The sequence below is a fragment of the Myxine glutinosa genome, chromosome 3 (assembly GCF_964187855.1).
Source record: "Myxine glutinosa chromosome 3, kmMyxGlut1.1, whole genome shotgun sequence".
NCBI classification, from domain to species: domain Eukaryota; kingdom Metazoa; phylum Chordata; class Myxini; order Myxiniformes; family Myxinidae; genus Myxine; species Myxine glutinosa.
Genome location: NC_136263.1, coordinates 1,278,022 through 1,293,100, shown reverse-complemented (window position 1 = coordinate 1,293,100; position 15,079 = coordinate 1,278,022). Strand labels below are relative to the sequence as shown.

Here is a 15,079-nt window from a genome sequence, read left to right as displayed (position 1 = left end):
ACACCCTTTCCAATACCTTCATTCCATGCTCCAATAACTTTATCGCTCGGTACGAGCCACACTCCAGAGGGTCACCTTTCCCCTTGTATAGAGGGACGAGGGTACTCATTTCCCAATCCACTGGAATGCGGCCTTCTTTCACCACCAGATTACAGATCTCTGTCATTCTCTTCACACCCCAACTTCTTGCTGCCTTCAACATATCTCCCACAACTCCCGTCGGCCCTCCCGCTTTTCTACCCTTCATTGCTTTTATCGCTTCCTCAACTTCCTTCTCAGTTATCTTCTCTGCCGGTCCTAAAACTGGGTTACTCTCTATGTTGCCATCCCATTCATTCTCTGTATTCAACAGCATTTCCATATATCTTTTCCATCTTCCTTTAATTCCATCTGGGTCGACAACGATTTGTCCCACTTCATCCTTCAAGCAACTCACCCCCATCACATCACACCTCTCTTTCGCTATCTGCTTTGCAATCCTGAATACTGCTTTCTGACCCTCTTCCGAATCCAAGCGTTCTCTGAACATTTTCCTACATGCCTCCTGCGCCTAGAAGGAGGCATGTAGGAAACATCAGACAACCTGAAGACATAATGCCTCTGGTCATCAAATGCATCATGACTATGTTGGCGGAGGCATAAAAACATTTTATTTGGGGATGACATTCATCCACGATAATATACCAGCATGGTCAAACATTACTTATGCCTAGGACACCTATTGTAATGGAGATGGTGGCCATGGCAATACAATTCAGCAAATCACAGCCATGATCTAATCTAGTTGAGATAAGGTCATGAGGAAGATGTCTGGAATATGAAAGCTAAATATTCAACGGTTTTTGAAATATCGCGTACACAAAAGTACAAGGACGGATGATACAATTGTCATGAACAAACAAACAAACCATCCAATCGTCATGAATAAACAAAAAACAATCCAATTGTCATGAACAAACAAAAAACAATCCAATTGTCATGAAGAAACAAAAAACAATCCAATTGTCATGAAGAAACAACAAACAATCCAATCATCATGAACAACCAAACAATCCAATCGTCATGAACAAACAAACAAACAAACAATGCAATCGTCATGAACAACAAAAACAATCCAATTGTCATGAACAAACAAAAAACAATCCAATTGTCATGAACAACAAACAATCCAATCATCATGAACAACCAAACAATCCAATCGTCATGAACAAACAAACAAACAATGCAATCGTCATGAACAACAAAAACAATCCAATTGTCATGTACAGCAAAAAAACAATTCAAATGTCATGAACAACAAAAACAATCCAATCATCATGAACAACAAAAACAATCCAATCAGCATGAACAACAAACAATCCAATTGGCATAAACAAACAAACAATCCACTCATCATGAACAACAAAGAAACAATCTAATCATCATGAACAACAAACAAACAATGCAATTGTCATGAACAACAAACAATCAATCTAATCGGCATAAACAAACAAACAATCCAATCATCATGAACAACAAACAATGCAACCTTCATGAACAACAAACAATTCAATCATCATGAACAAATAAAGAAACAACGCAATTGTCATGAACAACAAACAAACAATCCAATCATCATGAAAAAAACAAACTATACAATTCTCATGAACAACAAACAAACAAATAATCCAATTGTCATGAACAACAAACAATCCAATTGTCATGAACAACAAACAATCCAATTGTCATGAACAACAAACAATCCACTCATCATGAACAACAAAGAAACAATCTAATCATCATGAACAACAAACCATGCAATTGTCATGAACAACAAACAATCAATCTAAGCGGCATGAACAACAAACAATGCAATTGTCATGAACAACAAACAAACAATGCAATTGTCATGAACAAACAAAAAACAATCCAATTGTCATGATCAAAAAACAATCCAATTGTCATAAACAAACAAAAAACAATCAAATCGTCATGAAGAAACAAAAAACAATCCAATCATCATGAAAAAAAAAAACTATACAACTCATGAACAACAAACAAACAAATAATCCAATTGTCATGAACAACAAATAATCCAATCAGCATGACCAACAAACAATCCAATTGTCATGAACAACAAACAATCCAATCAGCATGAACAACAAACAATCCAATTGTCATGAACAACAACGAAATAATCTAATCATCATGAACAACAAACAAACCATGCAATTGTCATGAACAACAAACAAACAATCCAATCATCATGAAAAAAAAATACTATACAATTCTCATGAACAACAAACAAACAAATAATCCAATTGTCATGAACAACAAATAATCCAATCAGCATGAACAACAAACAATCCAATTGTCATGAACAACAAACAATCCAATCAGCATGAACAACAAACAATCCAATTGTCATGAACAACAAACAATCCACTCATCATGAACAACAAAGAAACAATCTAATCATCATGAACAACAAACAAACCATGCAATTGTCATGAACAACAAACAATCAATCTAATCGGCATGAACAACAAACAAACAATGCAATTGTCATGAACAACAAACAAACAATGCAATTGTCATGAACAACAAACAATCAATTTAATCGACATTAACAAGCAAACATACAATCCAATCATCATGAACACAAACAATGCAATTGTCATGAACAACAAACAATCCAATCATCATGAACAACAAACAACGCAATTGTCATTAACAACAAACAAACAATCCAATCATCATGAAAAAACAAACGATGCAATTGTCATGAACAACAAACAAACAAATAATCCAATTGTCATGAACAACAAACAATCCAATCATCATGAACAACAAACAATGCAATTGTCATGAACAACAAACAATCCAATCATCATGAACAAATAAACAATGCAATTGTCATTAACAACAAACAATCCAATCATCATGAACAAATAAACAATGCAATTGTCATTAACAACAAACAAACAACGCAATTGTCGTGAACAACAAACAAACAATCCAATCATCATGAAAAAACAAACTATGCAATTGTCATGAACAACAAACAAACAAATAATCCAATTGTCATGAACAACAAACAATCAATTTAATCGGCATTAACAAACAAACAAACAATCCAATCATCATGAACAAGAAACAATGCAATTGTCATGAACAACAAACAATCCAATCATCATGAACAAATAAAAAACGCAATTGTCATTAACAACAAACAATCCAATCATCATGAACAACAAACAATGCAATTGTCATGAACAACAAACAATCCAATCATCATGAACAAATAAAAAACGCAATTGTCATTAACAACAAACAATCCAGTCATCATGAACAAACAAAGAAACAACGCAATTGTCGTGAACAAACAAACAATCCAATCATCATGAAAAAACAAACTATGCAATTGCCATGAACAACAAACAATTCAATCATCATGAACAACAAAACAATCCAATCATTATGAACAACAAAAACAATCCAATCATCATGAACAACAAACAATTCAATCATCAGGAACAAACAATCCAATTGTCATGAACAACAAACAAAATCCAATTGTCATGAACAAACAATCCAATAATCATGAACAACAAAAACAATCAAATCATAATGAACAACAAACAAAAATCTAATCAGTATGAACAACAAACAAACAATCCAATCACCATGAACAACAAACAATCCAATCATCATGTACAACAAAAACAATCCAATCATCATGAACAACAAACAATCCAATCATCATGTACAACAAACAAACAATGCAATTGTCATGAACAACAAACAAACAATCCAATCATCAGGAAAAAAACAATCCAATTGTCATGAACAACAAACAAACAATGCAATTATCATGAGCAAACAATCCAATCATCATGTACAACAAACAATGCAATTGTCATGAACAAACAAACAATCCAATCATCATGAACAAACAATGCAATTGTCATGAACAACAAACAAACAATCCAATTATCATGAACAACAAAAAGAATCCAATCATCGTGAACAACAAACAAATCTATTCAGTATGAACAACAAACAAACAATCCAATCATCATGAACAACAAACAATCCAATCATCATGTACAACAAAAACAATCCAATCATAAACAAAAACAATCCAATTATCATGAACAACAAAAACAATCCAATCATCATGAACAACAAAAACAATCCAATCATCATGAACAACAAACAAACAATGCAATTGTCATGAACAACAAACAAACAATCCAATTATCATGAGCAAACAATCCAATAATCATGAACAACAAAAACAATCCAATTATCATGAACAACAAACAATCCAATCATCATGAACAACAAAAACAATCCAATCATCATGAACAACAAACAATCTAATCGTCATGAACAACAAACAATGCAATTGTCATGAACAAACAAACAATCCAATCATCATGAACAACAAACAATCCAATCATCATGAACAGCAAACAAACAATGTAATTGTCATGAACAACAAACAATCGAATCGCCATGAACAACAGACAATGCAATTGTCATGAACAAACAATCCAATCATCATGAACAAACAATGCAATTGTCATGAACAACAAACAAACAATCCAATCAACATGAACAAACAAAAAAATGCAATTGTCATCAACAACAAACAAACAATCGAATCAGCATGAACAACAAACAAACAAATTGTCATGAACAACAAACAAACAATGCAATCATCATGAACAACAAACAAACAATGCAATTGTCATGAACAACAAACAAACAATCCAATTATCATGAACAAACAATCCAATCATCATCATAAACAACAAACAATCCAATCAGCATGAACAACAAACAATCTAATCAGCATGAACAACAAACAATCAAATTATCATGAACAAACAAACAATGCAATTGTCATAAACAACAAACAATCTAATCGTCATGAAAAACACACAAACAATCCAATCATCATGAACAACAAAAACAATCCAAATCATGAACAAACAATCCAATCATCATGAACAACAAAAACAATCCAATCATCATGAACAACAAAAACAATCCAATCATCATGAACAACAAACAATCTAATCATCATGAACAAACAAACAATTCAATTGTAATGAACAGCAAACAAACAATCCAATCATCATGAACAACAAAAACAATCCAATCATCATGAACAAACAAACAATTCAATTGTCATGAACAACAAACAAACACTCCAATTGTCATGAACAACAAAAAAAAAATCCAATCATCATGAACAAACAATCCAATCATCATGTACAACAAAAACAATCCAATCATCATGAACAATAAAAACAATCCAATCATCATGAACAACAAACAAAGCAATTGTCATGAACAACAAACAATCCAATCATCAGGAAAAAACAATCCAATTGTCATGAACAACAAACAAACAATCCAATTATCATGAGCAAACAATCCAATAATCATGAACAACAAAAACAATCCAATCATCATGAACAACAAACAATCCAATCATCATGAACAACAAAAACAATCCAATCATCATGAACAACAAACAATCTAATCGTCATGAACAACAAACAATGCAATTGTCATTAACAAACAGACAATCCAATCATCATGAACAACAAACAAACAATGTAATTGTCATGAACAACAAACAATCCAATTATGATGAACAAACAATCCAATAATCATGAACAACAAAAACAATCCAATCATCATGAACAACAAACAAAAATCTAATCAGTATGAACAATAAACAAACAATTGTTATGGAGTCCTCTACAATCTCCTGGTCTCGGTAACCTCCGAACCCCGAGAGGAGCCCCGGCAGAAAGATATATTACCCTGTGTTGAAAATCAATAGTGAAACCACACCAATGATTATAAATGAACAAAATTGTATTAGAAATCACCCACAGGAATAACGGTATAACAGATGGCCATTAAGAGTGCACTCCATATATATATCTTATATATATATATATATATATATATATATATATATATATATATATATATATATATATATATATATATATATATATATATATATATATATATATATATATATATATAAAATAACCACCTTTAATAATAATAATAAGAGGCCATTTTTCCCCGCAAAGCGGGGGTTGGCCTTTTTCGGGAACCGTGGTTGTTGTTTTTTGGTCCCCTTTTTGAAGCAATTTTTACGGCCGGATGCCCTTCCTGACGCCAACCCTTTTTGCCACCTTTAACGACAAACAGGGAATTACCAGTGAACTGGTACTCAATTAGCCGACCTCGGAAGGATGACAGGCTGAGTCAACCCCCCTGGCGTTCATTCAGCGATCGACCGGGATTCGAACCCAGGATCCTAAGCCGGCACCCTAGCCGCTAGCCCAACACCAGGGTTCTAGCCCAACACCAGGGCCCAACATCTTATATAAAGTCAGGTAACTCACTGCTCTGCCCGTGAGTGAAAGGACACTCCTGAATGTCTCTATAACTTTTCCCCAAGGCGAATGTGATTCACTCCAGCGGTCGATAGAACGAAATCCGGTCGAAGCCCGAATCTCACTCTCCAGTCGATATCCGAAGCGCGTACAGTTGGCCTTGGAGATCGCCCCGCCAAACCGTACATGGGCGCCCTCCAGAGGCGCACCTTCACCGCTCACTCAGCAAACCGCAACGTAATTGGAGACGAAGCGGTTGCACATACACATCCCCGACAGACGGTAGGATGTTGCTGTGAAGATGACGCGGCAAAACCTTCGTTGGTATCCGAAGCGCGGGGTTCAAAATGGCCAACGGCTCCTGCTTGAGCCGATGCGGCGAGGTGAGGATTCGTCTGAATCACAGCGCCCCAAATCTGACTACGCAGATTTCTCCCCCTCCAGCGATACTTCCTATCGCCGGATGTCCTTTCAAGGAACGCAAAATTCCCTCACGACCGCCGGTAGACCTTGCTCGTTATGGAGCGCTGACGTCACGCGTCTTCTCCGACTTTGCTCGCGCCGCTTCTTCCTCTTCACCTCTTCCGGGTCGGTTTCCTGTATCATTTAAAGTTAGCCTTTTTAACTTTAGATAACCGTTCCTGAATAATAAACCTTTTGAAGATAATAATAGTACATAAGATCAGACCTGCATCAAGTGGGTGAAAACCACAATAACGGAAGTTACGAATCCGTAACACAATCCAATCATCATAAACAACAAACAATCCAATCAGCATGAACAACAAACAATCAAATTATCATGAACAAACAAACAATGCAATTGTCATAAACAACAAACAAACAATCCAATCGTCATGAACAATACACAAACAATCCAATCATCATGAACAAACAATCCAAAAATCATGAACAACAAAAAAATCCAAATCATGAACAAACAATACAATCATCATGAACAACAAACAATCCAATCAGCATGAACAACAAACAAACAATATAATCAGCATGAACAACAAACAATCAAATTATCATGAACAAACAAACAATGCAATTGTCATAAACAACAAACAAACAATCCAATCGTCATGAACAATAAACAATCCAAATCATGAACAAACAATCCAATCATCATGAACAACAAAAACAATCCAAATCATGAACAAACAATCCAATCATCATGAACAACAAAAACAATCCAATCATCATGAACAACAAAAACAATCCAATCATCATGAACAACAAAAACAATCCAATCATCATGAACAACAAACAATCTAATCGTCATGAACAACAAACAATGCAATTGTCATGAACAGCAAACAAACAATCCAAACATCATGAACAAACAATCCAAAAATCATGAACAAACAATCCAATCATCATGAACAACAAAAACAATCCAATCATCATGAACAACAAAAACAATCCAATCATCATGAACAACAAACAATCTAATCATCATGAACAAACAAACAATTCAATTGTCATGAACAGCAAACAAACAATCCAATCATCATGAACAACAAAAACAATCCAATCATCATGAACAAACAAACAATCCAATCATCACAAGCAAACAAACAATTCAATTGTCATGAACAACAAACAAACACTCCAATTGTCATGAACAAAAAAAAAAATCCAATCATGAACAACAAACAAACAATCCAATTGTCATGAACAAACAATCCAAATTCTCATGAACAACAAACAAACATTCTAATCATCATGAACAAAAACAATCCAATAATCATGAACAACGAACAAACAATCCAATTGTCATGAACAATAAACAAACAATCCAATTGTCATGAACAACAAACAAACATTCTAATCATCATGAACAAAAACAATCCAATAATCGTGAACAACAAACAAACAATCCAATCATCATGAACAACAAACAAACATTCTAATCATCATGAACAAAAACAATCCAATAATCGTGAACAACAAACAAACAATCCAATCATCATGAACAACAAACAAACAATCCAATTGTCATGAACAAACAATCCAATTGTCATGAACAACAAACAAACATTCTAATCATCATGAACAAAAACAATCCAATAATCATGAACAACAAACAAACAATCCAATCATCATGAACAACAAACAAACATTCTAATCATCATGAACAAAAACAATCCAATAATCGTGAACAACAAACAAACAATCCAATCATCATGAACAACAAACAAACAATCCAATTGTCATGAACAAACAATCCAATTGTCATGAACAACAAACAAACATTCTAATCATCATGAACAAAAACAATCCAATAATCATGAACAACAAACAAACAATCCAATCATCATGAACAACAAACAAACATTCTAATAATCATGAACAAAAACAATCCAATAATCATGAACAACAAACAAACAATCCAATTGTCATGAACAATAAACAAACAATTCAATTGTCATGAACAATAAACAAACAATCCAATTGTCATGAACAATAAACAAACAATCCAATTGTCATGAACAATAAACAAACAATCCAATTGTCATGAACAATAAACAAACCATCCAATTGTCATGAACAATAAACAAACAATCCAATTGTCATCAACTTGCCTTCCAAACGCAATTCACTGATTTCCTCCAGAGCGATGAACCAAGTGCTGCAGAGCAATCAACAAGATACCCATTGTCAAACATCATCACATGCCATGTCGAGCAATGTACCCGGAACCAGCGATTGGCAGTATTCCTTGCACACATCACGAGATTCCTGAGCGTGGAATGCACCCGTCACCACATTTACACAGGTGTCATGTGCCTCACATTCGCAGTGGTGCAAAAGTTGTAGAGGCCAGCTGAAGAATCCCCACAAGCCAACGTCCTACCATTACATAGAAGGGTCCACCCACACCCTCCACCCATCCCCCCCCCCCCCCCCTGTTAATAATGTATGTAACCGCACAAGCGTAGAGTACCAAAAGCAAAATCTCCACTTTCAGACGTAACAGCCATCCAAACCTTACTTTTTGTGGAAGGCGTGTCGGCACGGACAAATGCCAAGCTTGTCTTTAACTTTGAAGTCCTCCAAACAGACGGCACACGTCTGCAAAAAGATTTTAAAGGGTGGCATGAAGAAAAATACATCACAGCAAAAGCCTCAGCACTTTAAACCCATTTACCAAAAACATTAATCTTTATAAGGCCCGAGCAACAAGACATACCAATGTATTGCCAAGTGCTCGATGAGGGAGCAGATGGGGAAGGGTGTGGGAGTAGCGAGCGGGGCCAAAACCACCCACAGAGCCCAATCATATGGACACGTCCAAAATTAGTGACCACACACCGAGTCAGTCTACTGTGGTCTGGATTCCAAGCGGTTGGAATAAACAAGTCGTTTAACCAAATACTAGTGAAGTCACATTTGTGCCAAGATGTTTGCAATAGAAAACCCACTAGATTTTAAGCACTTTACCAAATTACCTTAAACTGTCATTGGCCAATCCAATAATAAAGGAAACGGTTACCGAGAATGCATCAGCACAATCTCAGAATTGTGAAACCAGGGTAGAGTCAGAATGTGAGAAGACATCGAGACGTCGTCGTATCGAGCATGTCATGATCAACTTGACGGTGGAGTGAGCAGCAGAGGCAATGGCATCCAATTTATAACAAAGGCAATTGTGAACCAAATGGCGAAGCAGTAGTAGACGACGACATTGTAGTCGAGTCGAAATCGACATGAAAATGCCAAACCCGGACATTTTCGATAATAACCGTTTTTGGTACGAAATGCTATTGTCCTGTAACTACTGTTATGGAGTCCTCTACAATCTCCTGGTCTCGGTAACCTCCGAACCCCGAGAGGAACCCCGGCAGAAAGGTATATATATGTTATTCCGTGTCAAAATCAATAGGGAAACCACACTATGAGTTATCCACAACCAAAGAATATATTAAAGAGCACACAGGAATCACGATACAACAATAATAGTAATCAACCCTACAATCAATATCTTAAGATGGTACCACCTTATCTAGTAACTTAACCCCAAACTCACGGCACTCCCAGGAAATGGAACCGAGCCCTCCTCAATGTCTCTATAACCCTCCAAGGCGAAGTTGATTCGCTCCAGCGATCGTTGGAACCATGTCCGATCCAGATCAATTGAGGCGTAGGCGGTCAAAGCGACACCGAAGTCACGTGGTCCAACACCCGGCAAACTCGTGGTAGAATGGAAAATCTCCAAAGACGCGCGCGTACACGTTTGCCGTTCCATCAGCGAATCGCCGTGTCCTCCTCAAACGCCGCTTTATTGCACAGCCGTCCCCGGCAAACCACCCGGAGGATAAGCCCAGCCGACGCGACAAAAAACCTTTTCCGATGAAGGCAGCGCACGGGGCGAAATGGCGGACGACTCTCACTCGAGCCGCTGCCTTGAGACGAAGATTCTCCGGAATCTCAACCCTGTACCTGGCTTCACAGGCTTTTCCACAACACAGCGATAACACCGATCGCACGATATTCCTTTCAAGGACTCAAAGTTCACTCGCCATGTACGCTCGACCACGCTAGGTACAGAGCTTTTTCAGACCACGTCGTTTCACTGTCCTCACGCCTTCTTTTTCCTCGCTCGCCGTTTTTCGGGGCACGATTTCCTGTATCATTTTAAGTTGACCTTTTTAACTTTAGATAGCTGTTCCTCAATCATAAACCTTTTGAGAATAATAATAATACATAATATCAGAAACATGTCAAGTGGATGAAAACCACAACAGCGGAAGTGACGAATCCGTAACACTACAGACAAAATTCTCATAAATTCATTCATGGGGAACCATGTTTTTTTATTAGGTCAAAGTATATGACGTGTTACAAAACCGTAAATAATACGTTTTCCAGGTTTAGATGATAATGATTCACAAATAGTCTTGCTTATGGTATCAAATGTTATGAATACTTTCTGATAAATATTAAATAATAGAATAAATAACTAACTCATTACTGGAACATATTTCTTTTCAAAATGTAATTATTTTATTAAAAACATGCAAAATTTTATCGACATATTTTCAGGTATGTTTGTATAAATAAGTGTAGACACTTGATTTTAATGATCATATATTTCCAGGCACGTCAAGAGCCAACACTCAGGCAAACAACCTCGGAGCCCCCACCCTTTCACTCTTTTATAACTTTTTAAGGAACTTTCTTTAATGAAAAACAAGACTTTATGAAAACAAATGGTCACTTTTATTACCTCCGCCACCAAAGGTGGATGGAGGTTATGTTTTCACCCCTGTCTGGCTGTTTGTGAAACAAGATATCTCAAAAGGTTGTGGATGGATTTGGTCAAAATTTTGCTGAGATGTAGCGTATGTGACAAGGACGAAATGAGATTTTAGTGAAGATCTAAATATGGATTCGGATATGATAATTATTTAATTTTTTTAGTGATTCTTTACCATTGAGAGATGGGGCTAAAACCAACATATAACAGGATATCTCAAAAAGTTATGGTTGGATCTGGAGGAAACTTGATGGACCGGTTGTGTGTGTGACAAGGAAGAATCTATTCAATTTTGGTGAAGATCTAGATTCGGATCCGGCTAGTATAATTTTTTTTAAAGTGATTCTTCACCATTGGGAGATAGGGCCAAAAACGATACAAAGCAGGATATTTCAAAAAGTTGTGGACGAATGATTTTGATTAACCGATTCCATATTGTGATTTTCTGGTGTACTCTAGGATACAAAATTTAAACTGTGCACCTGGCGGAGGTATGCTGTCTACTGAGTGCCGTTCTAGTTTAGCAGTATGATCGAAAATAAAGGAGATAGCGGGACGTTTGGACCGATTGAATCAATTCGCACCCTCGACGGTTGAACAATATTTCTCCATAAGATTGGCAAAAAATATGTGTCGAGATGGTTAATAATTTTTTTTGGACAAAGAGGACACAAAACCCATTTCTTTGTAATGCACATTTATGGTTAATAACCATTTTATGTAAAGTTTGAAACTGTACCATTAACTGGTAAATGTTTTGTTTCCGGCAAGAAAGCAAAATCAGCTTCTGGGTTTAAATGTAACGATGAGGAAATGAGGATGAGCCGATGAGGGGTTTCACTGTAGGCTGTTTAAAAAAAATTACAGAAGCTCGGGCCACTCAATGGACCCCAGGCCTCAAGGCAGCAACCCCCCCCCCCCCCCCCCCCCACCTCTCGACACCTCTGATCATATGGACACATTATACACCATTTTGCTCCACAATATACCAGTATTAGGATTTAATCAAACAATGTTTAACTTAGTTTACCAATTATTTAACTTAGTTTTATTTAACTTAAAGCCTGGTGTTGGCTTAGTGGTTAGGGTGCTGGCTTGGGATCCTTGGACCCCAAGTTCAAATCCCGGTCGATCACTGAATTAACGCCAGGGGGGTTGATGCAGCCTGTCATCCTTCCGTCGTCAATTTCCTTAGGCAAATTGAGCACCAGCTTGCTGGGATGAATGATCCTGGTGTGTACCCCGATTTAGAATAGGTACACCGTATCCCTGCACATCGTAAGAGGCGACTAAGGGTTGGTGTCAGGAAGGGCATCACGCCATAAAAACATTGCCTCAAAAAGGGAACCATGATTGTCATGGGGCCCGCAAGGCTAACCCCCACGCTAGTGGGGGGAAAATGGCCTTAAAACGATCATTCATTCATTCACTTCCGGGTTCGGTTGCGAGAGGACGCTGGCGTTGCATATTCGCCGCTTCTCCGACTGGATGGATGTACAGGGTCTGCTTCTACCTTTCTGACCTGACATCTCACACCTGTCCTGCCTTTTCACACCCGCACGTGCCGCGTGTTCTCCGGCTGGATAACGGAATCTGCTTTTGATGGTACGGAATACGGAATTCGAAAGGCCCGCTCCCGTTGATTGTGGCCGTGGCCTTGTTTGCCGGTGGCCTTGTGGCCTTGTTTGCCGCTGTGGTCTTGATTAGCGGCTGCAGTCGTTTGCCGCTGCGTTTGCCGCTTTGCCTCCTCGACCTTGGCCTCGTACTCGTCCCTTCGCTCCTGCCTGGCATGGCTCTGAAGTACTCCGCCGCAAGGCTTCTTCTGCTCAATACCCGCTCCACCCCATCATGCATCTCTGCCATCAAATCAAATGGACTCCTCCGACGACCCAGGTACATTCACCGTGGCTCCGGTCGCAAGTTTGTTTATTTGCAATCAGGTCACTCCATCCCCGTCCTCTGGTCGGCTCAGCGCACTCTCACTCTTCGTCCCAGCGCACCTGGTCACAGCAACCCACACGATCGCACCTCTTGCCTACGAACCCTGGCTAAATCACCTGAATTCATCCCTGCTGTTCAAAACAACATCAAGCTCACCCTGTTCAACACCCGGTCCCTCAACAATAAATGCCTCATCCTGAACGAATACATCCTGGATAACAAACTGGACTTTCTCTGTCTCACCGAAACCTGGCAACAACCTCTGGACTACTACACACTCAACCTCACCACACCCAATGGATATTCCTACGTCAATAAACCACGCTCGGAGGGCCGAGGTGGTGGAATTGCCGTTATCCACCGTCAAGACATCAAGACCAACCTCATCTCCATCTCATCTGCTCCATCATTTGAACACCTGGCTTTAAAACTCTCTGGTCACACGCAGTCAGTCATGGCTGTCGTCTACCGCCCTCCCAAACCACACCCATCATTCCTGTCTGACTTCTCCTACTTTCTGACCCAGCTATGTTCCCTCTCCCCCTCAATCCTCCTCCTTGGTGATTTCAATATCCACATGGACTCCACTGACTCCACAATAACCACTGACTTCACTGATTTACTCACCTGCTTTAACCTCACTCAACATGTCGACTTTCCTACCCATATCCGTGGTCACATTTTGGACCTTGTCTGCTCCACTGGATTAAATTTGCACCATCTCTATGGCTCCGACCTCACCCTCTCTGACCACTTAGCCATCACTCTGACCATCAACATCCCCGCCCCAACACCAAGGCATTATCGCACAATCAACTTCCGTAAGCTAAACGCTCTTTCACCTACCTCATTCTCATCCACCCTCTCTGAAAAAATGTCCACTTCTCCCTTCATTGACCTCCACACCCCTTCCGACCTCACTGACTACTACAACCACACTCTCTCCTCCTGCCTTGACCAGCTTGCGCCTGTAAAAACCAAAACAGTTTCTTTCACCCATTCTGCTCCCTGGTTTACCCCTGAACTCCACCTGATGAAAACTCGTGCTCGCCAACTTGAAAGACTCCGCAATAAAACGGGTCTCACAGTTCACTCCCAAGCCTACAAGGACCACATACAACACTACAAAGATGCCCTCTCCCGCGCCCGCTCTGCCTACTACTCTCAAATTATCCACTCTGGCTCCGGAAACCCAAAAGCACTCTTCTCGACAATAAACAAACTCCTCCGCCCCCTGAACACCACCACCCAGTCATTCACAGTAGACAACTGCATCTCCTTCCTCTCTTTCTTCCAACGCAAAATTGACAACATCTACAACAGCTTGACCACCGCCGCACCCGCTCCCCCTCCAACCACCTGCCCCCCCTTGTCCTGCCATCCCCTGTCTCGGTTCTCCCCAATCTCTCCTACTGACCTCTCTGAACTCCTCATAGGAATGAAAACTGCCACCTGCACT

At 38.8% G+C, this 15,079-nt stretch overlaps 1 protein-coding gene across 5 annotated transcripts in view; it reads right to left on the bottom strand.

Annotated features, from left to right (window-relative positions):
* LOC137423820 (RING finger protein 24) overlaps nt 1-15,079 on the bottom strand; it is a 67,083-nt gene that overhangs the window by 22,431 nt on the left and 29,573 nt on the right. For 2 of the 5 annotated variants that reach the window (XM_078773693.1, XM_078773694.1), the window contains 2 exons: nt 9,415-9,494; nt 9,005-9,161 (listed from right to left, as the gene is read on the bottom strand). In XM_078773693.1, the coding sequence (XP_078629819.1) occupies nt 9,005-9,161; nt 9,415-9,494 (237 nt within the window). The remainder of the gene's footprint in view (nt 1-9,004; nt 9,162-9,414; nt 9,495-15,079) is intronic. The other 3 variants (XM_068111351.2, XM_078773696.1, XM_068111350.2) reach the window with 2 other exon arrangements.